Below are 27,923 nucleotides of genomic sequence, written 5' to 3'. Positions count from 1 at the left end.
CCTCATATGGGACCCATTCCAATCCCCTAATAATTTTAGTTGCCCTTTTCTGAACCTTTTCTAATGCCAGTAGATCTTTTTTGAGATGAGGGGACCACATCTGTACGTAGTATTCAAGATGTGGGCGTACCATGGATTTATATAAGGGCAATAAGATATTCTCCATCTTATTCTCTATCCCTTTTTTAATGATTCCTAACATCCCGTTTGCTTTTTTGACTGCCGCTGCACACTGCGTGGAAGTCTTCAGAGAACTATCCACGATGACTCCAAGATCTTTCTCCTGATTAGCTGTGGCTAAATTAGCCCCCATCATATTGTATGTATAATTGGGGTTATTTTTTCCAATGTGCATTACTTTACATTGATCCACATTAAATTTCATTTGCAATTTTGTTGCTCAATCACTTAGTTTTGTGAGGTCTTTTTGAAGTTCTTCACAGTCTGCTTTGGTCTTAACTATCTTGAGCAGTTTAGAATTGTCTGCAAACTTTGCCACCTCACTGTTTACCCCTTTCTCCAGATCATTTATGAATAAGTTGAATATGATTGGTCCTAGGACTGACCCTTGGGGAACACCACTAGTTACCCCTCTCCATTCTGAAAAATTACCATTTATTCCTACGCTTTGTTCCCTGTCTTTTAACCAGTTCTCAATCCATGAAAGGATCTTCCCTCTTATCCCATGACAACTTAATTTATGTAAGAGCCTTTGGTGAGGGACCTTGTCAAAGGCTTTCTGGAAATCTAAGTACACTATGTCCACTGGATCCCCCTTGTCCACATGCTTGTTGACCCCCTCAGAAAACTCTATTAGATTACAGAGTAACAGCCGTGTTAGTCTGTATTCGCAAAAAGAAAAGGAGTACTTGTGACACCTTAGAGACTAACATAAACTCACGAAAGCTTATGCTCAAATAAATTGGTTAGTCTCTAAGGTGCCACAAGTACTCCTTTTCTTTTTTCTCTAAAAGATTAGTAAGACACGATCTCCCTTTATAGAAACCATGTTGACTTTTATGCAACAATTTATGCTCTTCTATGTGTCTGACAATTCTATTCTTTACTTTTGTTTCTTTGCTCTTGGGTGAATGCCATCTGGTCCGGTGACTTGTTAGTGTTAAGTTTCTCAATTAATTCCAAAACCTCCTCTAGTGATATTTGAATCTGTGACAATTCCTCAGATTTGTCACCTACAAAAGACGGCTCAGATTTGGGAATCTCCTTAACATCCTCAGCCATGAAGACTAAAGCAAAGAATTCATTTAGTTTCTCTCAGATGACTTTATTGTTTTTAAGTGGTACTTTTGTATCTCGATCGTCCAGGGGTCCCACCTGTTGTTCAGCAGGCTTCCTGCTTCTGATGTACTTAAAAACATTTTGTTATTACCTTTTCGAGTTTTTGGCTAGCTGTTCTTCAAACTCCTTTTTGGCTTTTCTTATTACATTTTTACATTTAATTTGGCAGTGTTTATGCTCCTTTCTATTTACCTCACTAGGATTTGACTTCCACTTTTTAAAAGATGCTTTTTTATCTCTCACTGCTTCTTTTACATGGTTGTTAAGCCACAGTGGCTCTTTTTTAGTTCTTTTACTGTGTTTTTTTAATTTGGGGCATACATTTAAGTTGCGCCTCTGTTATGGTGTCTTTGAAAAGTGTCCATGCAGCTTGCAGGGATTTCACTCTAGTCACTGTACCTTTTAATTTATGTTTAACTAATCTCCTCATTTTTGCATAGTTCCCCTTTCTGAAATTAAATGCCATAGTGTTGGGCTGTTGAGGTGTTCTTCCCACCACAGGAATGTTAAATGTTATTATATTATGGTCACTATTTCCAAGCAGTCCTGTTATAGTTACCTCTTGGACCAGATCCTGCACTCCACTCAGGACTAGATCAAGAGTTGCCTCTCCCCTTGTGGGTTCCTGTTCCAGCTGCTCCAAGAAGCAGTCATTTAAAGTATCGAGAAATTTTCTCTCTGCATTTTGTCCTGAGGTGACATGTACCCAGCCAATATGGGGATAATTGAAATCCCCCACTATTATTGAGTATTTTATTTTGATAACCTCTCTAATCTCCCTTAGCATTTCATCGTCACTATCACTGTCCTGGTCAGGTGGTGGATAGAATCATAGAATCATAGAATATCAGGGTTGGAAGGGACCTCAGGAGGTCATCTAGTCCAACCCCCTGCTCAAAGCAGGACCAATCCCCAACTAAGTCATCCCAGCCAGGGCTTTGTCAAGCCTGACCTTAAAAATATCTAAGGAAGGAGATTCCACCACCTCCCCAGGTAACGCATTCCACTGTTTCACCACCTTCCTAGTGAAAAAGTTTTTCCTAATATCCAACCTAAACCTCCCCCACTGTAACTTGAGACCACTACTCCTTGTTCTGTCATAAGCTACCACTGAGATAATAGATCCCGACTCTTATATTCTTATTAGAGCATGGAATTACTATCCATACAGACTCTATGGAACATGTGGATTCATTTAAGATTTTTATTTCATTTGATTCTACATTTTCTTTCACATATAGTGCCACTTCCCCTCTCTTCCACCACCCCCCAACCTGTTCTGTCCTTCCGATATATTTTGTACCCCGGAATGATTGTGTCCCATTGATTGTCCTCACTCCACCAGGTTTCTATGATGCCTATTATATCAATATCCTCCTTTAACACGAGGCACTCTAGTTCACCCATCTTATTATTTAGACATCTAGTATTTGTGTACAAGCACTTTAAAAACTTGTCACTGTTTATTTGTCTGCCCTTTTCTGATGTGTCAGATTCTTTATCTGAATGTTTCTCATCTGATCTGGCCCATACCTTATCCTCTTTCATCCTCTCCTCCTGACTAAAACCTAGAGAATCTCTATCAGTTGACTCTCCTCTAAGAGAAGTCTTTGTCCGATCCATGTGCGCCTCTGCAGCAATCGGCTTTCCCCCATATCTTAGTTTAAAAACTGCTCTGCAACCTTTTTAGTGTTAAGTGTCTTCAGATTTGGACAGATTTAATGTTAAGTGTCTTCTGACTGGACAGAATCAAGATTATTCAATATTTTTCAATATTACCCAATATTTATTATTAATAATATTCAATATTATTTCAATATTACCCAGACTTGTGGAATTTATCTAACTGAGTCTGATTGTTGAAGCACTTGAGGTTTATCTATTATTCCCTCTCAGGAGAGGATGGTATTACAATCAAAGCCTCATTTCCCTTTGCTCACAGTGCTTTTACAGTTTATGATATTTTGTCCCCAGCCGCAGTCTTACAAGTTTCTAGGGAAGTTAAATACTCATTCTCTTATAGAAATATACAATGTTCTTCTGCTATAATAGTTCAAACCCCTTGAAGTTTACAATAATATTATTACAATCCCTGAGGCCATTACCGTGGAACACTGCAGTGTTTTTTCTCACGGGAATCCATGATTGATTATGAAATGCTCAATCATCAGTATTGCCAACCCCAAACAGTCAAAAACCAGGAGTCACGCCCCTCCAAAATTATGGGATTGACTTCAAACTCCATAAGATTTTTTTTTAAGTAAATTATGGGACTTTTTCTTTGACTGTGGTGTCTGAGTCTTTAGTGTTTCTGTTTTCCAGCTCTTCTTTGCAACCATGAGGGCTAGAAATTTACAAAAACAATGAGGAGTCCGGTGGCACCTTAAAGACTAACAGATTTATTTGGGCATAAGCTTTCGTGGGTAAAAAAACCCACTTCTTCAGATGCATGAAGTGAAAATTACAGATGCAGGCATAAATATACCGACACATGAAGAGAAAGGAGTTACCTACCTTACAAGTGGAGAACCAGTGTTGACAAGGCCAATTCAGTCAGGGTGGATGTGACACATTCTTAGGCCCCTTACCCTTCACTGCCTTTGTTTTTTGTCTTTGCTGCCGCCTTTCCCACTTTGCTCTGAACAAAGCATATTATACATGATAAGATGTGTAAAAAGTTTTAATAGCCATCTCAGTATTTAGGTATTCCACACTTTTCTTCACCAGCTCTTACTCTGTGACACTACAGGCTCCTTGTACAAGCTCTTAAGAGGTTATAAGTTCATCTTGTAGCAGTAAAACTTTAAGTATTGTAGTCATAAACACTATTGCAGAAAGCTTGTAAGAAACTAAATAGGACAATAGAATTGGGAAACCTTGTTCTTGACAACATGTGCACAACCTTAAACTTGGGCTAGGCTTTACTGATTTGGCTTAAACCAAAATAAAACTCTATTGCTTTAAATCCTGTGTCCGCTGCAGACATGCCAAATGCAGAAATTGGGCTTGTTTTTGGCTTAATTGGCTTGTGAGTTGCTTGTTGGCTAGTTTTTGGCTTATTGCTTGTTTGGCTCGTAGCCTGTTGCTTCTTTTTTTGATTGGCTCCTGGCAAGCAGGGGTAAGGGGGGCAACAAGGGGCATAGGGGGGAGAGAGTCAGGGGTGCACAGCGGGCCCACCACAGTCCCAGACTGCACGCCGGGGGGGATCTAGTCACATAGAGTGTTGGGGTTCTTAGGGATTGGCTTGTTTTAGCCTTGCTTTGAAAAGGGAATAGCTTGATTTTTGGCTTACTGTGAAAGTCGGGTGCTTATTTACTGTGTGAAAGTTGGCAACTGTGGACTTGGCTGGCCTGTGATAGAGGGTGTTTAGTTCCCCTCTGCATTTTTATCAGTCAGACATTAGTCAGAGGTAAGAAATATATTCTGTAACAGTGACTCCAGCTCCTTAATACAGTAGAGTAAAATGAGTAAAACATCTACAGATCTGTTAATAGATCTAGTGGGCATGTTAAAGATAACCTTCTCTGAAGACAGACTATATAATGTGTTTGTGTGTGTGATATCTCTAAACACCCTTTCACAAGAACATAACAAATATGGTTTAATAGGTTTACTTAGAAGTACATATAGCGAAGTTTATTTTTCTAATTTGCTGGATCTGACATTTCCCTCTGGCCCATCTACCATATATCCTGAGCCAGATTCTGGTCTCTGCTACACCAATATAAATACAGAGTAACTCCACAAAAGTCAATAAAATGATTGGAATTACACAGATGTAAATAAGTATACATTTTGGACCATATATATTAGAGGAAGGAAGGATGGGTTCGTTGTTAGGACCCTGGGAATGAGCAGAGCTGGATTCTATTCCATGGGGGTTGCAGATTCATCGTGTAACATTGGGCAAATCACTTAATCTCCTTGTTTCTCTGTCTGTAAGAAGGGGATACCCTATCTCACAGGTATTCATTAATGCTTGTGATTTGTGCTCAAGTATTGCAGTGATAAGAGCTATAGAACCATACAAATGCAGGGCTGGAAGGAACTTGAAGAGCTCTTGTAATCCATCCTCCCTGCGCATAGGAAGGATTAAGTATACCTAGACCATCCACATAAGTACTTAGACAAGGGAAGTAGAGAGATTCCCAAGGCTCAGAGGAAGTGGGGTTGTTTTTAAATTATTCTGAATACTAAGTTTCTCCTCTTCTTTTAAAAATAGGACGAATGTGCAAACTACATCCGCGTCCTTCACTGGTACAACAGAACACACCTCCTGGCCTGTGGTACAGGGGCTTTTGATCCCCTCTGCACTTTTATCAGAGTCGGACATCCCTCAGAGGTAAGAAGTATATTCTAGAGCCAGGACACTATTCTGAGCTGTAGCAAACCCCTCCTATGGTTATATATAAGCACACAAATTAAAGCACAGTGGAACACTGAGGTTGTTGAAATGGAGGGATCCCAGGTCACACTGCAGTCTGTGCAAGAGAAGTGACGTTTCCTATATACCACTCCACATGCAAAGACCACTCACAATTGCAGTCCTTGCACTCTTTTAAGTGCAAGGACTGGTCCCTAATAATGTCTCCATAGGTAGCCACCCCTAAAGGAAGAAGTCCTACAGAATTTTAAGAAGTCCTATAGAATTTAGTAAGAGTAATAACCTTGCTATAGGTTTCTTTTTTAAACCATCCTCTTGAATTAGAGAATGATCTTTCTATAGGGTAGTTCAAAAACCTGTAGAAAGTTCTCTGTTGTATTTGATAGGGCTTGAGAGCAATTATTATAGAATCATATTGATTTCTATAGAACTCTGTTAAATTCTATAAGACCCTTACATAAAAGTTGGTTGGGGAACTATGAGACCTAGCAGGCCACAGAGGGGAGCACACATTGATTTCTGTGGGACTGCTCATGTGAGTAAAGTGAGCAAGATTTGGTCACCAGACATCACCGTTATTAAGCAGTTACAAAATGACCATTTAATTAAGTAATTGCAGCCAAATGCCTCACTGACAAAGTGTCATCCTGATGTCATGAATGAGTGATGAATTGGTGAGTGATTTCCAGCCTTATGTAGTTGTGTAAATAGCTAATCTAACTGAAAACACATTTTGGAAAATTACATATAAGCTCACACATTACTGTCACCTTGGAATTTGTTTTAGCTGAATTATATAGCACTTTTTGAGATAAAGGTGTATCAGAGTTTGCATTCTAAGTCTTTCCCCCCGGGCATTTATAAACTGAATAATATATGCTTTTTGATGTGCCAGGAGATGCAAGCTCTCATCCCAGGATTGATATATTTTTTTGTTTCTTTTTCAGTGTTTTAGTTTTGATCAAACACAGCTGGTGCACTTAAACATCTTCATGCCTTTTGTAAGATTTCATCTTTCCACAGAATGCTGTGGCTGTACTCTCTGCTGACTTCCAGCCTTTGCTACCACCTTAAAGGCAGTAGCACTGATTCTGATCTCTCTTACACCAGAATATCTTCAAGGAGTTCATTGGAGCTACCCATGGTTTACACTGGTATGAGTGAGGATATAGTCAGGGCTAATGGGATTGCAGAGGGTGTCAGTCGATGCAGAGGTTGATCCTAAGTCTATAACGTCAACATAATTCTCATGCAAGAACAAGGATTTTCTGCAGTCTGCAGGAATCTAGAACCCTGCAATTTCAAGTTTTTTAGCTCAGAGTTAAAATCAGCCTAAGGAATGGACGAGGACTGCTAACTATCCCTTTTATGTAGTATTTTACAGCTGAATTCAGAACATGTTGACCTCAGTGGGTTTTGGATCTGGTTCTAAGTATCTGTGTGCAACTTATCTGCAGCGACATGTGGCCCCACTGAGTTGGGTGGCTTGATTTACCCACATGAGGACTGATCCTGCATTCACTGCCCACCTAAATTAACCACTGACCTCAAGCATAGTTTTTGAAATCCCCTAAACCTGAACCGCTCTTTGAGGACCTGGATGCCTTCAACTGGATGCTCAGGGTGTTCAGCATATTGCAGAATTAGGCTCTTGGCCAGCAAGCTGTGTCAAAATCACCAAGTTCCTCTAGGTTTTCATGTGAAAACTTGAACCATGTTTCTTTTTGTGTAAATCCATAAATCACTGAGAAGGAACCGTATCTCAAACTTTCCAGCAAAGCTGGGAGGAGTTTTGAGTATGTGATGAGAAACAAAACCAGTTGAGTTTTATTTTAACCCTCTTTATGAAAGTTCTGCACAGATCTAATCATTCCAAACCTGTTGAGAAGAGCTGAAAGGGAAGGGCCCACATTAAAAAGCTCACATGGAGCCACCACTCCACATATCAGCAGCAGTGCTGTGAAAGGAGGCCCTGCTCCTAGAGCCCTGGTTAGTGGGAGGGCTGGGAATAAGCAACCAGACAAAGCCAGACTCTCGGGGTATGTCTACCCAGCAATATAAGCTTAGGCTAACCTAGGGATCGGCAACCTTTGGCACACAGCCTGTCAGGGAAAGCTGCTGGCAGGCCGGGACAGTTTGTTTACCTGCAGCATCCCCCATAGGGGAGAAAAAGCTTAGAAATGAAGTTACAAGTGCTTTTCTTTTCATTTCCATATGCTGTCCAAACACTTCAGACTGTTTGCCAAAATGACTCAAGCTCTGCTATAAACAATCAGTGTTTATATTTCAAGATTGTAACCGTAATTCCAAGCAAAAAATAAAAAGAATTATTGAATGTTTTCTGTGGTTGGAGTCAAAGAAACTGAAAAAGCACTGCTGTTTCCTAGTGTAACTGTTGGGTGGGCTAGAGTTTACAACATCACCCTTCTCCTAGTGCCGAAGAACAGCTCCTGTATAAAAGCACAAGGAGACCCAGAATCAGGGCTGTCCTACGCAAGTTATCTAAGGGGAATATTAAGGGATGGGGCAGGGAAGGTGGGGTCTCCTGAGGGGAGATATTGAGGGAAGGGGAAGGGGAAGGCGGTTCCCAGCCAGTGCTGCTGATACCAGTGTGTGGAGGGAGCCCAGCCACTACCCCCTGCCTGGCGCTGCCCTTCCCTCTGCCACCCGCCCGGCGTGGCTTCTGCCGGGACTTGGGGCTTCCCTCCACCGCCCAGCTGCCCGACGCGACTTCTGACGCAGCTCGAGGCTTCCCTCCACCGCCTGCCCGCACACATGGGGTGGGGGTGATGGAAGCTCTGGCCAGGGGCCCTTGCCATGCACCCAGCTTTGAGCGGAGATTCCGCTCTCCAGTGCGCACGGCTCCCTCCCAGCACCCACAGCCCCACGCCAGCTCCTACCTTGTTCAGGGGGTGGAGAGAAGCCCTCCGGCCAGTGGGTGGGCTGAAGGGAGTGAGCAGTGGATGAGGGTGAGGGGCCAGGGGGCTTCTACCACTTCCCACCTTTCTTTAAAAATTTCCCACCCATGTTGCAGATTGGTTGTCCTGATTCACTCTGCACATGTGCAGCGAGGAAGACGCCAGGTGCAAACTTCACACAACCACGGCCAGCCTGCCTATGGGTAGGGACAGCAGAGTCAGAGCACAGCACAAGTGGAACAGCCCGGGCCCCGCAGCCTGGTGATGCCCCAAATTTTCAGGTGCCCCATGCAGCCCGTATGCTGCGTATGATTTTCAGCAAGGATTGCACAGGGTCAACCTCCCCACAATCAAGTCCGAAAAGAACAAAAGGAATTAACGTAATTCTTAAATTCCAGTTTTATAAAATCTTATGATAAATAACAAATGTCTTTAACATAACACAGTTACTTTATAATCCGCATACATTATCTTCACAGTTATAAACAAAGAAAGAAAGAAAACAAATCTAAACAGGTCAGTCTCCACAGAAACTTAGTGAGAAGGAGCTCACAAGTTTCAAAAGCTAAGTCTCATTTACAGCCTTTATATAGATGTTGGTGACCAATTTGCTGAGTCAAAAGCATTGCAACCCCATCTTTCCTCCACTTGCTTGTAGAAATCTTCAGCTGGAATCCATGCAGACTCTTCCTCCTCTTCTGTTGAGTTCACACAGTTAGCTAGTCAGCTAACTAATTAACTAACCACCACTCAGTTAAGTATATAGATTTTAAAAGTCCTGCTGCAAAATGCTTCAGAGTTAGGGGAAAACAGCCTGCTTTCTGCTTCTATGGCTCAGCTTCTCGCAGCCCACTCAACCACATGGCCGTTTGTAAAGCAGCTGCCCTCATGAAGTTCAGCTACAGGGAACCTATTGAGCATGTCCAAAACTACCACACCCAATTTGAGAAATTTCTGGGTGTGGAGTGCTAATTGTATGTCTGTGCCTCTAGCAACAATGAGTCAGACACAACTCACTCCTGTTTCCTTCCTCCCCCTTTGCTTCTCCATACAGTAGAACCTCAGAGTTACAAACACCTCAGGAATGAAGGTTGTTCGTAACTCTGACCAAAAGGTTGTGGTTGTTCCTTCAAAAGTTTACAACTTAACATTGACTTACCACAGTTTTCAAACTTTACTATGCAGAAGAAAATTGCTGCTTTCCCCCTTTTTTCAGTAGTTTACATTTAACACAGTACTGTATTGTATTTGCTTTTGTTTGTTTTTGGTTTTTTGTTTCTGTTGCTTTCTGATTTTGTATTTCTGGTTCCAAATGATATGTGTTGTAGACTCGTCAGTTTGTAACTCTTAGGTTCTACTGTAGATCTCTTAAAGAGATATCTCTCTAGTAGGCACATTGGTTACACTACAAAATTGAAATTAGCTTTTCTAATTATTTGAAACACAATTGGGGGAGGGATATTTACATTAATGAAAGAAACATTGTTCACATTGCATATATTATTCTTGTTTTGAAAGTTTGGTTTTAGTTAGGAATGTGACTACAAAAATAACATCCATATTTACTCTCTCTCTCAACTACTCAATGTCACATTTTCTCAGTTTACCAGGCAGAAAAAGTTTTTTTTTTTCTAACTCCTTACCTTACAGTTTCAATTTAGGAGCTGCAACATTCAGCTGTTTTTTTTTCTGCGTCTTACATCAGCACCAATGATTAAGATTTTTCAGTCAAAATTTAGCTGACAGTTTTGCTCATGATGACTGAGGCTGTGAGAATTCCTCACACATTGACTCCATGATGGGAACAGTAGCAAAATTGATGGATATTTTTGTTTAATCTTTAAATTAAGCAATTGGCTCACATAAACATAAACAGCAGACCTAGAGCCAAGTTCTACAAAGTTTACTCCCAGAAGTTACTCACCTGCATGAGATTTTGTGGAATCAGGCCTGTGTTGAGAAAGGAGGCATTACTTTGATGTAATCAATGTTCTTACTAGAACCACACAGCAAGGAACTATTTTCAAGGACCCATTCCTACCCTGAAGACAATGACAGTGAGGGTTCTGAGCACCTAAGAAGTTAAGGCCCTAAGTTAAGGTCATGTGAATCATAGAGAGTCACTGTCTTCTAACACTGAGAAGGGAACTTCATTAGAAAGAGGAAAATGGTGTTGTTTCTAAAACCATTCTGTATACCTCTCATTGCCTCATTGCTTCTCTTGCAAACCTTTCAAACCTTCTCTTTGCAAACTACCTGCTACAGATGCAAAAAAATTAGTGACCATCTCCTCAGCAGACCTGTTTAGGAAAAAATAAACAATCAGCTGATAAAAACAGAAAACAAAATAAACAAGAAAATAAAAAAAGAGGTGTTCATGACAATAAGCACAGCTCACAATCCTTCACTATTGCACCGCTGTCACCTTATTCGTCCATCCCTCCTTTTCTCCCCTTGTTTATTGTCCCTTGCTGTAATATGCCAAATTTTGGTCCTAAAGTTACACCGGTTGAAGCCAATGAACTCCAGGGAGGCGAAATAAAGTCCCAAGGATGCATGGCCACATTCTGATCCAGCTAGTGTAAATCTGCGTAGCTCAGTGCAGTTACCCCAATGTCCACCAGCTGAGGATCTGGCCCTCAGTCTCAAAAGGTGTTGAGTGCCATACCTATGGTATGGTAGAAATAATACATTATTGAAGAGGCTAGGTTGTTATAACTGCACTGCCCAAGAAGCAGGGTGGGGACCAAATTATCGCTCTAAAAGTCGCAAGTTGAACCCAGCGTATTGCTTTCCTCTTTGGGAATGCACCAGCCTGGTACCTGGAATAGCTTTCTTCCCTCCTCCAATCCCCCATCTCTGCTTTTCTGTGTGGGAGAAAGAGTACCAGCCCACTGGCAACTGCTCTCCCCATTGCATAGGGTCTGGCAAAGAAAATAGCAGGAGAGCATGGTGACTTCTTTTACCTTTCAGCTGGCTCAGACTCAGGCTCACGAGTAAGCCCAGTGACCAGACTATGTTCTCTGTATTTTTATTATCTCCTTATTATTTACTAGGGACATGTGTATGAAATCAGGGTCTGTGTTTCTTAAAAAATTCATCTATTCCTTCTGCTTATTTCCTACTGTTGTGTCTTACACACACACACACACACCATAAATCACCCATCGCATCACCACGATAGGCTCAGTCATTGAGTCAACTGCACTCCCCAAACTCAACTTCTCAACTTAACTTTGCATAAACCTTAAGCTACGGGATTTGAACTGTCCTTTTATTTGTGAATATTTGCATATTCTCTGAGGGCAAAAAGTACACAAACACTCAACAGGAATTTCTGAGCTATAGGAGAATTTAACACCATGATTACGTGCAACTGAAGCATCCAATAACAGCAAGGCAGTTGGATACGCCTTGGAATGTAACATTTAGCTGCAACCTTTGCACTCAGCAATTACAGAGAATGTTAGCCAGCCCAGTCGTTTTTCAAAGATCCATGGAAGTTTCATTCACTAAAAGAGTCAGAATTTCTTTTATAATAGACAGTTAGGATCAGTGATTATTATTATTTATTCTCTGTAGATCCCCCCGATGAATTTCCCCCACTGAAGTGCAGAGACTATCCCCTGTGGGTGGGATGGATATTATAATTGGCATCCAACTAACTTTGATCCTGGGGAATTAAGGTAAAGGAACACCCACTGACATGAATGGAGCCATTTATACATCTCAGAGCTATTGTTCAGGCTATATGCATCTCCACTGAATATTCACTTTCATCTAGCTGAGAGCATCTCATTGAGATAAATGGGCCACTTCTCACTTTTCTGAGCCTGCTGTTCTGGTGATGGCTGTGTATGCTAGTGTACCAAGCTTGCATGCTCAGCACTGTCATGTATGGTGGGGAAACATGGACAACTTATGCTCATCAGGAGAAAAGGTTGAACAGTTTCCACCTACGCTGTTTATGCCAAATGGCAAGATAAAGTCACCAACGCTGAGGTTCTTCAAAGGGTAAATTTATTAAGTGTGACAGCCCTGCTCAAGCAAAGATGACTGTGCTGGCTAGGCCAGCTGAGTAGGTTGGAAGATGGACATACACCCAAGGACATGCTATACAGGGAGCTTTCAGAGGGAACAAGAACAACAGGACATCCCAAACTTTGCTATAAAGACACATGCGAGCAAGATATGAAGGAACTGGAATTGATCCTGATGGATTTGAAATCTTGGAAGGTGATCGTAACAAGTGGCACCATTGTCTCCATCAGCCATTAAAAGTCCATGACAGGAGCTGGCTCCTCCAGCTTGAAGAGAAAAGAGCTGGTAGGAAGCAAGGAGCTCCCAACCAAGGTACATACATTTGCAATAACTGCCAAAGATCATGCAACTCTCAGATTGGACTATTCAGTCATGTGAGATATTGCAAACCATCTACATCATAGCCTGCAATTTCCACCATCTATCACAGAGGAAAGGATGCCAACCTATTCTGGTGATGGCGGTGTAGGGCATCTCCCCATGGTTAAGGTTAAAAGCTGCTTTCTGTATAAAGGATGACTCTTCAGTGCTCTAAAATCTGCAATCTTACATAGTTTGTCTTGAAATTTGCTATGCCTCATTATGGGAGTGTAGGGTAGGGTTAGTGATTCAAATGTGGGATCACTTGAGTGGGGGGGGAGCCAAGATAAAGCCCCCAAGAAAAAACAGTATTTTATTAAGGTCACAGATTCTAGCAATTTTGAAGTTTGAAACTGACCCCATGCAGAAATCTCAGAATGAACTGTAAACATTCGGGGAAAATCTTCCTCTGTCTAGGTTTGTGGGTGTTTTTTGTTTGGTTTGTTTAAAAACGTCATGCACTTTGGAAAATCTTGGTCATAACTTCTTATGTAATCGTAAAAAGAAAAGGAGGACTTGTGGCACCTTAGAGACTAACAAATTTATTTGAGCATAAGCTTTCGTGAGCTTCAGCTCACTTCATCGGATGCATTCCACTGAATGCATCCGATGAAGTGAGCTGTAGCTCACAAAAGCTTATGCTCAGATAAATTTGTTAGTCTCTAAGATGCCACAAGTCCTCCTTTTCTTTTTGCGGATACAGACTAACACGGCTGCTACTCTGAAATATGTAATCATAGAATCATAGACTTTAAGGTCAGAAGGGACCAGTGTGATCGTCTAGTCTGACCTCCTGCACAACGCAGGCCACAGAATCTCACCCACCAACTCCTGTAACAAACCCCTAACCTATGTCTGAGCTATTGAAGTCCTCAAATAGTGGTTTAAAGCTTCAAGGTGCAGAGAATCCTCCAGCAAGTGACCAATGCCCCACGCTGCAGAGGAAGGCAAAAAAAAACCCAGGGCCTTTCCAATCTGCCCTTGAGGAAAATTCCTTCCCGACCCCAAATATGGCGATCAGCTAGACCCTGAGAATGTGGGCAAGGCTCACCAGCCAGACACCCAGGAAAGAATTCTGTAACCCAGGAAAGATAATAATTGCAAGATGCTTTGGAATCCTTCAGGAGGAAATCTACAGTGATGTTATACATATGTTCTAGTGTTTCTTTCATCAAAGTTTTGTGAATTTTATAAAAATAGTATATCATGATACTGCTATGTTGGTTTTAATATAAAATAATTATCTTTAAACACACTGAAACATATTAGGTAATAGGCAACATTTATTAGACTCTGTCTCTAGCTTGGGTTATACCATCAAAGTCAAACCAATTGCGTTTATTTCTAAATCAAATTAATTATAAATTCAAGGATAAGCCATATTCCCAGTTCAAATATGAAATACATAACAGATGAATGTAGTGATCTAATTATAATATTGGTTTAATTGCCAGTGCTTTATAATTCCAGGCTGCTTAGCAAAACTGGTACCAGCAATTACCTTTCCAAAAACATAGAATTACATTCATTAATAGGAACATACAGCTTTATTTCCTTTTTAGAATATCTTTATTACTTTGGCTCTGATGCATGTTGGTTTCCCAAATATAAATGTTTAGACAAATTGCCTTAAAATTAACTGCTTTTTTAAAAACAAATTACTGGATTAGGAAAAGAAAAGCTAGAATACTGATTTAGCTGTCCCTTTCAAGAGATACAATGGATGAGATGATGTCTGCAAAAGAAGATCTGACTCACTCTCTTCCAACAAATATGTTACATAATAAGAAAGCTAATTATTTCAGGCTTTGCTAAACACTTCTGAATTTCAAAAGGGACTAACAAGTCAAAGAAGATTTGTACTTGGCTGCTGGAGAGAAAAGAACAGGAATCCATTGTGCCTAAAATCAATTCTTTCCTTCCAAGGAAAGAGCAATCAGAGAAGTCCCCTGCTCCCCTAGGGTTCTGTGAAAAGTTGAACAGGCATACCTACCAGACACCACTCTCCAATAATTAGCCTGGGAGAAGCCCTCAATACCAGGTTCAAAAGGTGAGGGAAGGAGAAGAAAATTTCCTTGGATGTCATTTCCCTATACACCAGCATCCCATATAATTACGTCATAGGTGCCTGCCTCAATTATCTACAAGACAATGGACAACACTCAGATATCCAACCCAAACACATTGCCAAACTCATCCATTTCATCCTCACCTATAACAATTTTATATTCAACAACAAACATTTAGTCCAAACCCTGGGTTCTAGGATGTCTCTCCAATATTCCAACCTCTTCATGGGCCACCTTGAGGAAGAATTTCTGGACAAATACACTACAAAGCCAATGATATACCTGAGATACATCAATGATATTTTCATCTTTGTGGACAGACGACCTAAACTGCTTCATAGATTTCCACCACAACTTCAACAACCACTGCCCATCCATCAGATTCTCTCTAGAACACTCCCATAGCAGTATCGACTTCCTGGACACCATGATCAACTTCAGCAATGGAACTCTACAGACAACTACCTACAAGAAACCCACGGATCACCACACTTACCTTCACAGGTCCAGTAACCAAGAAATCTGTTATCTACAGCCAGGCACCCAGATACCATAGAATATGCTCTGAGGAGAAAGTCCAGGATACATACCTTAACAGACTTTAAACCACCTGTATCAAACAAGGGCATTCCACCAGAGAAGTAGATTGCGTCATGGAACAGTGCACCCAAGTACCCTGAAAGAACCTGCTTCAATATAGAACTAAAAAACCTCCAACCACCCCATACAATTACAATCCATACTTGATGGGGACCACATTCTGAATAAATCTTTCCCACACACCCTTTTCTGCATTCAAGCCTTCTGCTTTCGGATGCCTCCAAGCTCGTCATCCGAAACCAGCTCCCCACCAACTCAAAGTGGCACCAGAACCTGCCGAAACAACAGATGCAAAACCTGCAGACATATCTTCACGGCTAGGATGATCAACACCCTCCACGGTACACCTTTCACAATCCATAGGTCCTATACATGCCTATCACAACATATGTCATGTCTCATCCTGTGCACTAAATGCCCCAATAACAACTCTGTGGGTGAAAGTAGACAATCACTACACTCCCGAATGAACTCGCACAGAAAAATGATAAAAGACAAAAACACCATACCACCCACAGGTGAACAACCACTCCATATATATATGCAGAATATTTTAGGTTCATTGTATGAGCTCATAATTTGATTAGGGGATAACCTAATAATTTGGTTAAGGGAAAGTGAAACAATGATTTTTGTTCCTCATAAGTGGTCTATTCACAGGACCAGCAAATGTGGGGAGGGCGGAAGAGGTTTTGCATTGTTCCACGACACCTCTACTGGCTTATTGAATAAGTAGCATAGATGTGCCCAGATTGGCCTCCCTACCTGTTGTCCTTGGTCAGAATATATATATTCATTTTTATTTTAAATCTGTCCATTGCCATATAGGGGTGTAGTAAATTACTAAGGCATCATATGATCACCAGCGTAAGGGGAAACACAGAAGGGAAAACAATCTGGGCCATAATCTTACTCTCAGACCCTTTACATTATATACATATAGCCACAGTGAGAGGCAGCCAACATCTGGAGCAGAGAGCATCAGCCAGACAAACAGCTGGGTGTCAAAGCATGTAGGGAGAATGGAAATTATGGTCAGGGACAATGGGTTAAACCCTTTGTGGCATTTTCTGTAAGAAAAATCTTTTATGTCTCCACTGAGCAGACAGAACCTCACTTTTAAATGCCTCCCGTAAAAATGCCCCAACACAGTAAACCACACAGAACTGCATGTATCAGCCTCAGAGGACTGAAAGGCTAAGTACTTCCTTCCAGGGTATGAACTGTGGTTCTAGGGAGTCTACGGTAGGTACTTCAAATCTGATGCATAGGTTACTAAGCCATTGCCTCTACAATTAGCTTTGAGGGACTCTGCATGTCAGAGTTCTAGGGGAGGAAGAACCATTCCAAATTATGAATCTTTGGAGCCTGTTGGAAAGGAACGAGCATTACATAAGCAAGAAATGTGGGTGGGCTCAGGAGAGAAAGGGGGTTGGTGAAGCCAGCTGGGAGTCTCTCTGAATGTGTATTTGCCCACTTTTGCTCCATATTTCACCTAATGTTTTCACTGGATTTCTTTCTCTGTTCTCTCTTTTTCCTTTGTTCACATTTTCTCCTAAGTGGAGCATGAACACAGTAACATTCAACCATGTACTGTGCTTTTGAGCCAACATTGTTAGCATGGTTTCAGAATTAGGCAAAACGAGTTCACCTCTTCCCATTGGAACGAACTGAATTGATCTGACATGTGAGTCATGAAAGCATGTTTAAAACATGTGTCAGTTTTAATGTTAAATGGATTGTCTTTGCCTTCCTGATCAGTATTTCAGATTGTTGTCATCGTCCTTTCAACTTGATCTATTCATTTAAAAAAATAAAATTGTATCAATATTCATTTTTATTATTCAGACAGCATTTCTGACATATCATTTTGCAATGTAAACAAACATAGCTCTGCTCAGTTATTTCTTCTGTATACCTTTTTCCCCTTACCTCATCTCCACTCTCAACATGCAGGGGATTAAGGAGCTGGAACATCTGGTTTCACTGATCAAACAGAAGTGGGTGGTGGTCAGCCCTTCACTAGATAGAATGTGTGACAAATTCTTACCCTGAAAATATTTGCTCAAGAGACACAGCGTCTCTCTCGTTGCCTGGATAAGGAGCCAGCCAGTCAGAAAGCCATCAATTAAGGCTCTGAGTGTTTATCAAGCAAATTCAGTTATGGACTCAAATTTGCAGCTGTAGCTCACGAAAGCATATGCTCAAATAAATTTGTTAGTCTCTAAGGTGCCACAAGTACTCCTTTTCTTTTTGCGAATACAGACTAACACGGCTGCTACTCTGAAACCACTAAATACTATGAAATTGTTTATTTTCTCCAGTCATTCCCATCCACAGTTCATGTAAACCTAGTCATTAAATTTATGGATGTTTTAATCTGTCATGAGTTCATGTATGTAAAGTGATACCAGGTAAGCATCATCATTGTGCATTGTTTAAATTCGGCCACGTTCTAAGTTTAAAGTTAATCAAACCGTTTAGGTGAGGAGTATGAATTGATCGGCCGTATGTACTCAATTTTCCATCACATTAGGTTTGCCCTTTGCATGATTAAAGACGGGTGGTCAGAAGGGGACAAACCAATACAGAGAAACAATGTTGCTTTCAAAAAGAGTAAGGAAGATTCCACCCGTGTTGTAATTTGACAGACATAAGTAAAACACTCTACAATGTACAGAATTTATTATATGTATGGCTGGATTCTGCCACCATCACTTAAGATGAATAGTGCCTTTCCCTGAGAGGACTCGCATTAAAATCAATGGGACAGGTTGTGGAGTAAAGTTGGTACACAACAGACATAAGAGTGGCAGAATCTCAGCTGTAATAATTAAAAACAGCAAGTATGGAAGCATCATTGATTTTAGGTTATCTTTTTGCAATTTTATAAAGTACCTCTTTTTCCTCACAGAAGTTATCAATCTTCAAGTGTATAAGCTCCTCATTCTACTCATATTCATTCAGCAGCCACTGGTTCAAAAGATCGACTAGACCATTTTAATCCTGAGTGCTCCTGGAAAATTACTTTTCATTTCACACAAACGGACCTTCCCCCTCCCCCACCCAACCCTACGTCCATGGTTTGTTACCTTTCTCCAGATATAGCACCTGCTTCAGATGCAGCCCTCAGTAACAAGAACAAGAGTGATGGGGCTCTGAGATTCTCATCCTCTGCAACCATCGCACTTAAAATGTGATTTTGTTTGGTGGAAATGGTTCATGTTATCGGAGGGTCTCATCTTGGGAGCTTTGTCATTGACTTCAGTGGAAACAGGAATGGATACCTTGGTCACTTAGATTGACATTCTCTCTTATGTAGAGGACCCACACAAGGCCTATACCTGAAGTCCCACTTAAGTTCTAAAAGCAGGCTCTAAAAGTGATGCAATAGGGCCTTGTGCTGGACCTCCGCCCCTGGCAAATTTCAACCTTAGAACTTATTTCCAATAATACTGTGGTAATTATGTCCCAGTTACTGATCTCGTTTGATAGCCCTCTCCCGATTCACCTGATGCCATTGTTCTTTCTATGGACTCAAGTTGTGTTTTCCTATATTTCTTTTGCTGTTGGTAATTTTCTGTGTGATAGCAGATCCCTCCAAGGAGGCTACTCAAGCTTAATGAGTGAAGTAGTTTCTGCAGCCCTCACATCTCACCTCACAAAGGGGAAATTATTGGAGGATCCATGTGACATTAGATCCACTCCACATTCTTTCTCCAGACTTACCCACTTCCGAGTGCCCCCTGTGTGTTGCTGCAACTCCAAAGGGAGCCCTCAGGTGTCTGGGTCCTGCTCCATGGAGCAGATTTGCACTTCCCCTTCAAATTCTTCCCCTCCTTGTGTAACCACTGATTACTGTGTATTTAGTTTTCCCCATCAAGGCCTGGTCCACAGAAGATATGAGTCTGTTACAGCTAGAGAACCTGGCTCTGTAGCTCAAGCTGTAAAGACCTTTTAGCTCTGGAGGTCTCCGGTATTGGCCAAAATAGCAGCCATCCCATTTGTGCTCTTTAAGTGCACAATTTCCGTTACCAGGGCCCCTCCACACCCTTGCTCACTACAGAGGATATGTACAGCTATTGGCCACACCCGTGTCCCTCCTAAAGTCTAGCCTGGAGCCACCACTATGTAATGAACGGCTTTGAAATCCTCAAATGATGCCTGTGCTCTCTGTGTGTGTAATTGTTACTATTGCCATAGTTTTCCACATTTATTAAATCATAGAGCGTTTTTTCCAGCTACTTTAGGGCACACATTTCGGCAGAAGTCATGCATTTCTAATCCTTTAGCAAAGCCAGCCAGCAGCCTGACTCAGTTCCAGATTTTAAACATGTTTTTACATTGAAGCCCAATATGTCTTCATAATTTAAATATAGAATAAAATGCATGGACCTGAAAATTACACCTGAGCATTCAGGGAGGATTTAAGGTCTATAATATTTAATGCACTCTCATTGATCTTTTCACTGTCACTGAATAGCAAAGATGATTGAAAACAGATCTCAGAAACAAATACTAGCCCCAAAATAATCTTCATCATGCTGGATAGAGGAGGAATAGAAAATTTCAGCTAGCTTTATGTGGACTTTACTTCTTATTCTAAATCTATCTCTGCTCTGAGAAAATAAAGTTAGATGAACATGGAAGGTAGGGTTTTCCAAAGTGCTCAGCATTGGGCCAACTTTGCAGCCAGTGAAGTTCATGGTAAATCTCCCACTGCTCTCAGTGGGAGTAGAGTTTGGCCAGCGTTTAGCTCTTTTGAAACATAATATGTTTAGAGCTAATATTCTTTGGGCATTTTCTATAGAAAGCCATGATTTATAAGGAATGCTCTTATTAAGTTACCGAGAAGTAATTAACAGCAGTTCAGAGAGTCAGTACAAGTCGTAATTAGCACTTAGGTGGTGCACAGGCCTCTTCATAGGGATTAATTTCACCAGAAGTGTTTTCCTATTACCCCAAGTCTTCTTTAAATCGGAAGCATTAAAGTGGATGCTGGAAAGCAGAAAAATGGGGCCCAAGACCTTAAAGAAGAACAAAAGAGAGAGCTTGGCAACACAATGAGGCTAGTAGTAGAAGGAGAGTTCTTGGACCCACACCTGCCTTAACAGAATGATTTCCTTTTATTGTAGATGGGAAGTAAATTTACTGTCAAACAAATAAGTCAGGGCTTGGGGAGTTGTGTGGCCTCTGACCTCATCATCTCCAGAGGTTCTTTCTTGCTGACTGGAGCTCTGCAGAGAGCATTATGGCAGAACAAGTTAAAAATTACTTAGACAAGTTAGATGTCTTCGTCACCAGGGCCTGATGAATATTCAAGGAGCTGACTGAGCAGATATCTGAGCCATTAGCGATTATCTTTGAAAAGTCATGGAAGACGGGAGAGATTCCAGAAGATTGGAAAAGGGCAAATATAGTTCCAATCTATAAAAAAGGGAAATAAGGACAACCCAGGGAATTACAGAAGAGTTAGCTTAACTTCTGTACCTGGACAGATAATGGAGAAAATAATTAAGCAATCAATATGCAAACATCTAGAAGATAATAAGGTGATAAGTAACAGTCAGCATGGATTTGTCAAGAACAAATTGTGTCAAACCAACCTGATAGATTTCTTTGACAGGGTAACAAGCCTTGTGGATGGGGAGGAAGCGCTAGATGTGGTATATTTTGACTTTAGTAAAGCTTTTGATACTGTCTCGCATGACCTTCACAAACAAACTAGGGAAGTGCAACCTAGATGGAGTTACTGTAAGGTGGGTGCAAAACTGGTTGAAATCCGTTCCCAGAGAGTAGTTATCAGTGGTTCATAGTCATGCTGGAAGGGCATAATTAGTGGGCTCCTGCAGGGAACAGTTCTGGGCCTGGTTCTATTCAATATCTTCATCAATGATTTAGATAATGGTATACGGAGTACACTTATAAAGTTTGCAGGAAATACCAAGCTGGGAGGGATTGCAAGTACTTTGGAGGATAGGATTAAAATTCAAAATGATCTGGACAAACTGGAGAAATGGTCTAAAGTAAATAGGATGAAATTCAATAAGGGCAAATGCAAAGTACTCTATTTAGGAAAGAACAATCAGTTGCACACATACACAATGGAAATGACAGCCTAGGAAGGAGTACTGCAGAAAGGGATCTGGGGGTCATAGTGGACCATAAGCTAAATATGAGTCAACAGTGTAACAATGTTGGAAAAATAGCGAACATCCTTCTGGGATGTATTAGCAGGAGGGTTGTAAGCAAGACACGAGAAGTAATTCTTTCGCTCTATTCCACGCTGATTAGGCCTCAACCAGAGTATTGCGTCCAGTTCTTGGCACCACATTTCAGGAAAGATGTGGACAAACTGGAGAAAGCCCAGAGAAGAACAACAAAAAGCATAAAAGGTCTAGAAAACATGACCTATGAGGGAAGATGGGAAAAATGAGTTTCTTTAGTCTGGGAAAGAGAAGACTGAGAGGGGATATGATAACAGTTTACAAGTACATAAAAGGTTTTTACAAGGAGGAGGGGAAAAATTATTCTTCTTAACCTCTGAGGATAGGACAAGAAGCTATGTGCTTAAATTGCAGCAAGGGAGGTTTATGTTGAACATTAGGAAAAACTTCCTGTCAGGGTGGTTAAGTACTGGACTAAATTGCCTAGGGAGGTTGTGAAATCGCCATCATTGGAGATTTTTAAGAGCAGGTTAGACAAACACCTGTCAGGAAAGGTCTCGATAATACATAGTCCTACCATGAGTGCAGGGGACTGGACTAGATGATTTCTTGAGGTCCCTTCCAGTCCTATGATTCTATGGAAGTTTCTTGCCATAAGTTAGATGGTGAGTTCACATTGTTATCTGCTTGGGTGGCAGTAAAAATAATTTTGAATTTCAGAACTTGCCATTCCATTGACACCTGGCAAAGGCGGTCAGCAGGGTATTTCCCCCCCTCAATAAGAGGATGATACATTTTGAAACTAGAACATTTCTGCTACTAAAACTATTGAGGCTTTCCATGTATCTAGGTGTACGTAAAGTTGCTCAACACCATGCTGTCTGAGCACTTGCATTGCTTGCTACATTTTAGGTTATCGTTTTGCTCAAGAGAGTAGTAATTCTGTAGGCTTCAATGGGAGTGAGTGAAATTGTGCACATGCTTAAGTGCCTGCAGGATGAGGACCTAAGTGCCCTCTGTACGAGCTTCCTGTGTGCCTGGTTTTCTTTTAGCATCAGTTCATTCTCTGTTGGTTTCAGCATCTTAAATGATTTGGTTCTTTGGTTTCCTAATTAAAGGCATTGACAGTGTCTGAAAACTTATTTTAATATTCTAACCCATTGTACAGATGTAGTCATTTGTTTATACAACAGGGATACTTATCTAATACTCTAGGGTATAATATAATAGTTGTATATATGGAAACTGTTTAATCTAAATTGTTCTACACATTACTGAAGGCTAAATGATTTGAAATGTCTTTTCAGGCCTGATCGTATTGTCAGCTTTCAGTTATGCTACCTAAAATATAAACCTCTTTCTCCCTACATCCAGTACAGTATATCTCTTTCCCCACATACTTTCTTGATGAGGTGGACTGTTCAGCTTATGAAAGGTCATAGAGTTGTGGGTTCATTTCAGAGATTTGTATTTGAATTAAAACACTGACTAGGTGTTCTGCTGATATACAGACATGCTCTGTGATTTTTCTTTTTTTTTTTTTTTTAGAAAATGTGGGAGTCAAAGTGTGTTTAATACCCCCATCCTGAAAGAAGCCTCTGCATAGTGTACTTAACATCTGTATATATTAGGATGTAGGATTTAAAAAAAGCAGGGAAGAACATTTTGCCAATATAAAGGATACATATTTGCAAGAAGGAGGGTTTAGGGATCAGCATGGCATGTGGGTGCAGGCAATTAACACTAATAACTTTGTTGTAGTCCCAGAGATAAAACAAAAAGAAAACACAGAGGAGATGGGTTCTATCAAAAACACCCCAGTTGTCTGTTGTGGTCACCAGTTTTCTTTGGATCCCTCCTGCTTTTAACTTTTCCTATCACATAAAAATATCTATTTGCAACAAGGAAAAGGTCTTTCCAATTGCCATGTTTGATGAAGTATAAATAATATATGTCAACAGAAGTTCCTTGGTGCATGAAATGATTCAGCAAGTGCCAAGAACCATAGTTACAGATTTCTACCTACACTCATGGTGTCCTAAAAGTGTAACTTTCCCCAAGGAGGAATTACTGGTCTGCAATACAAATTACCTTGAGTTCTTTTTCAAACAGAGGCATAATTCCCTTGCAAATTACTAACTTGTTAAGTGACTTCAGCTGTACTGTTTGATCCATACTTATACATATATTTTTAACTAAAAGTGCTAAAATCTGTATCTTTCCCAATCTGTCTAATAGCTGAAACTTCTTTTCAGAGGAATGGCAACCCTTTCCCATTCTTTTTCATGAACATTTTGTAGGTCCTGTATTATATGGGAGACTACCCTACCACAAAGTTTGCTGATAATTACCATTAATAGATCAAGTTACTCATTTTAGGCCCATTCCCAGTGGAATCAGTAAGAGTCTCTCCATTGACTTCTGTGAGATATAGTTTGAGTCATTTTACTGTATCTGAAAGGAACACACCTATCAATATCTCGGGGGTGGGGGGCATTGCTATTTTTTTTCCTTATATGGAAAACACTTGCGGAGTCTTAAAACTGAAAAACAAACAAACAAGGAAAATCAAATTATTTTGCCTCATTCATATACTTTCATAGGGACATCTATACATCGCCCCTTTATTAAGCCAGAGTTTAAAGCTGACCACGTGCATAAGTGCTTTGCTGAATGGGACTGGATTTAAGCACATGCTTTACATTAAGCACAAACTCAGATTCTTTGTTGAATCAGAACCAAAGGCAAGTGAAAAAGCAAATCTCTACTCTACAATTTAATGTAGCCCTTCAACTTTAATAGTTCTGATTTTCTTTTTCTTACATTATTATTTATAATTTACATTATATTTTGTGACAAAGTACCTCCTCTGCCTTGGTGAGTCCTGTGCTTATTGGATTTGCTCGCCTCAGAGGTTCATGACAGCTCTCAGTTTGGCCACTTTCGTGGCTCAAATCTGCCGTTCACTCAGTTAGCCTCATCACTGGCCAGCAAGGGGAAAAGGAAGAAGAATCCCCGCAGTCCTAGTGGATCGGGGAACAGGCCAGAGACCTTCCCCTCTGGTGGAACCCACAGTCCAGGTCAACTCCTCCAGTATCAAGTAGGGACTTGGGGGAATGGAGGGATGGGGGGAACCCAGGCCCGCCCTCTACTTCGGGTTCCAGCCCAGGGCCCTGTGGATTGCAGCTGTCTACAGTGGCTCCTGTAACAGCTATGTGACAGCTACAACTCCCTGGGCTACTTCCCCATGTCCTCCTCCCAACACCTTCTTTATTCTCACCACAGGACCTTCCTCTTGATGTCTGATAATGCTTGTATTTCTCAGTCTTCCAGTAGTACATCTTCTCACTCTCATCTTCTTGCACCGTTTGCTCCCAGCTCCTCCCACGCCCACCACAAACTGAAGTGAGCTCCTTTTTAAAACCCAGGTGCCCTGATTAGCCTGCCTTAATTGATTCTAGCAGCTTCTTGATTGGCTGCAGGTGTTCTAATCAGCCTGTCTGCCTTAATTGTTTCCAGAAAGTTCCTGATTGTTCTGGAACCTTCCCTGTTACCTTACCCAGGGAAAAGGGACCTACTTAACCTGGGGCTAATATATCTGCCTTCTGTCACTCTCCTGTAGCCATCTGGCCTGACCCTGCCACAATTTTTATTCTCTAACATTATTAATTCCCATTGAGTTAGTTAAATATAAAATGGCTGTAACTCTTGGAAACTACGTATATTTTTGTAAAAGATGATTATTTTATTAATAGCCAAGTGTGCATTGGGTTTCTTTAGTCAGAGGAACCATACATGAAACTCTGGTTTTTGATCTATGCTTAGAAATTAGTAACTCCACCCACCCATCTGTGTTGGTGCATGACTTTTAGCCTAACCACTGGAAAATGCCTGTAAAATAAATGACAATGTTGAATTGCTATGTACTATCCTGTAGGGTGTGAGTTTTCATCTGACAGTCTCAAAGGATTCCAGTGTCACACACACAGCAAGGAGGGCTAGAATGTTAATATCAGCCCTTGACGTTATTAATGTGTCACACTTATTTCATTTAAATTGGCATCATATGGAAGCAGACACATAGTCATCTCCAATGACTAACCTCCACAATTAGAAATGCTGTATCTGTTGTGCTGTCCCGGAAGGCTAAGGTGGAAAATCTCCCTTGGAAAAAGTTATCGTCTACATTTTGCAGACCTTTTTTGTGATGAGCTCATGCATCTGCTAGCATTTAATGTGGTACGAGTCCTGCTTTCTATCAAAACTAGTAAGGCCCACTGAAAAAGTCTCCATGTTACACTGAAATCCAAATTTTTGCCTACCTTGATTGATAGTGATGGCTTGTAAATTTAAACCATATTGCCTAGTCAAAAATTCCAGCTGTTAAAACACAGATAATGACAGGACAGTATAAATGCTGCCTACCATTCTCACTACAGTTAAACCTGCACACTGCACATTCCATGAACCATAAAATAGATGTTTTTGGTTTACAGATTGTGTCATCATGGCTCAATGGGTCAGTTTATCTTTGTGTTGTTTTTTTTTTTATTGGTTGGCTGTGATAATAATAAGAACCCAGTGAGCTAAGTTGTCCTGTGTGCAAAAAGAGCTTCACCATATGCAAGTTTCACTGCGCTCCCTTAAAACCACTCATTGATTTTAAGTTAAACGGCCTAATGTGCACCATGCATATTATGGCCTTATTTCTGCAATGAGATCTGTGCAGGCACTGGGGTCTGTCTGCATAGGTCTCATTGCAGGATCCAGGCCTAAATGACTGTAGAAAGTGCTGAGGAGAAATGGATGGTTTCAGTTTACAGTGTTTTGCATGAACCTGTTTTGTTGGTTTGCGTCACATGAGTTTCACATTGAGGTTCGGGTTTAAACGAGTCCAATGAACCAGCACAATGAAATGTAGAAGAAACCACTGAGTTTTGTCTCATTTTACCATGAAACAATAATTTTTCTCAGGTTCACTCAGAATCCCTCCACAATTGCTAGAAGGGTTGTAAACCCAAGGCAACTTTTTGAAGAACGTGGCTCAAATTTAAGGTTTGCAATAGCAGGTGAATTTTCCCTGATGGAAACTGTGAATGTTTGAATAGAATATTTATACCATCCAATGGAATTATATAGCAGATATATAATTCTTTCTTCCTTTCTATTGGCTGCTTGAAAAATTATATAAAAGGAGATAATTTTCTATTAATATCTATAGATTTTATGAATAATTTCTATAGAACCCTTTTCAATTTCTATGGGACTCCATTGGGTTTGTCTTTATCAAATTCTGTAGGCAGAGGGTGCTTAAGACAATCTGCCACCTTAGACAAAACTTCAATACACTTCCCCCTCCTATAGGTCTAGGCTGGCAGATTTGGCCTGGTTGCCATTGATTTGGCCTGATAGAGGGGTAGCTGGGCCAAATTTGAGTGAGAGGCATTGTGGTCTGGCCTGCTGGCTTACAACATCACTCAAATTTGGCCCAGTCACCCTTCTGTCAAGCTGCCACTTTAGGCAGCTGCCCCAAAATCCACTGCCTTAGTGAGCTGCCTAATTCACCAATCGTTAAGAGTGGCTCCGGTCTATAAGATGGTCCCATAAGACTAGCCTGCTTTGGGTTTACTTATGAAATTTCACATATCCCTAACTATAGAGCAGTGGCCTACATTCTGTCCTTGCATGACGTAAGATTTTTCTCTGCCAGGTTTCACTGTCCCAAGTTGATCAAAAGCTATTGCTTTTAATGGACTTTTCCTAAGTAAAATTTGAGCAAGAATGACAGTTTATGGTTCTTAAATAGGGACATGTCTTGTCATGGACACCCCCTCCCCCCACCCAGTTTGTTTAAGTTGCAGATCTGTGTGCAAAATAACACACAACAGGAGATATGGACCCTACCATATCAATTGCAGAAAACAGTAGTGCTGTGTAAATAGCGTAAACACCATTTCTGCAACTGTTGGTGTGAAATGTTTATGTTAATTTGCTTCAACTCTCTGTCCACCCCTGTTTTCTGTTCACCTTATTTACCGAAGAATGTTTCTTTTATCAGTTTTAAATTTGCAGTTGTTGATTTCAC

The 27,923-nt window shown here is 40.8% G+C and overlaps 1 protein-coding gene across 1 annotated transcript in view; it reads left to right on the top strand.

Annotated features, from left to right (window-relative positions):
- The window catches only part of SEMA3E (semaphorin 3E), a 221,889-nt gene that overhangs the window by 130,723 nt on the left and 63,243 nt on the right, over window positions 1–27,923 (top strand). Inside the window, exon 4 of the mRNA XM_048836506.2 lies at window positions 5,522–5,641. Coding sequence (XP_048692463.1) covers window positions 5,522–5,641 — 120 coding nt within the window. The remainder of the gene's footprint in view (window positions 1–5,521; window positions 5,642–27,923) is intronic.

Source organism: Caretta caretta, chromosome 1 (genome assembly GCF_965140235.1).
Source record: "Caretta caretta isolate rCarCar2 chromosome 1, rCarCar1.hap1, whole genome shotgun sequence".
NCBI lineage: Eukaryota > Metazoa > Chordata > Testudines > Cheloniidae > Caretta > Caretta caretta.
Note: the sequence above shows the minus strand (reverse complement) of the source record. Positions and strands in the feature narration are given on the sequence as shown.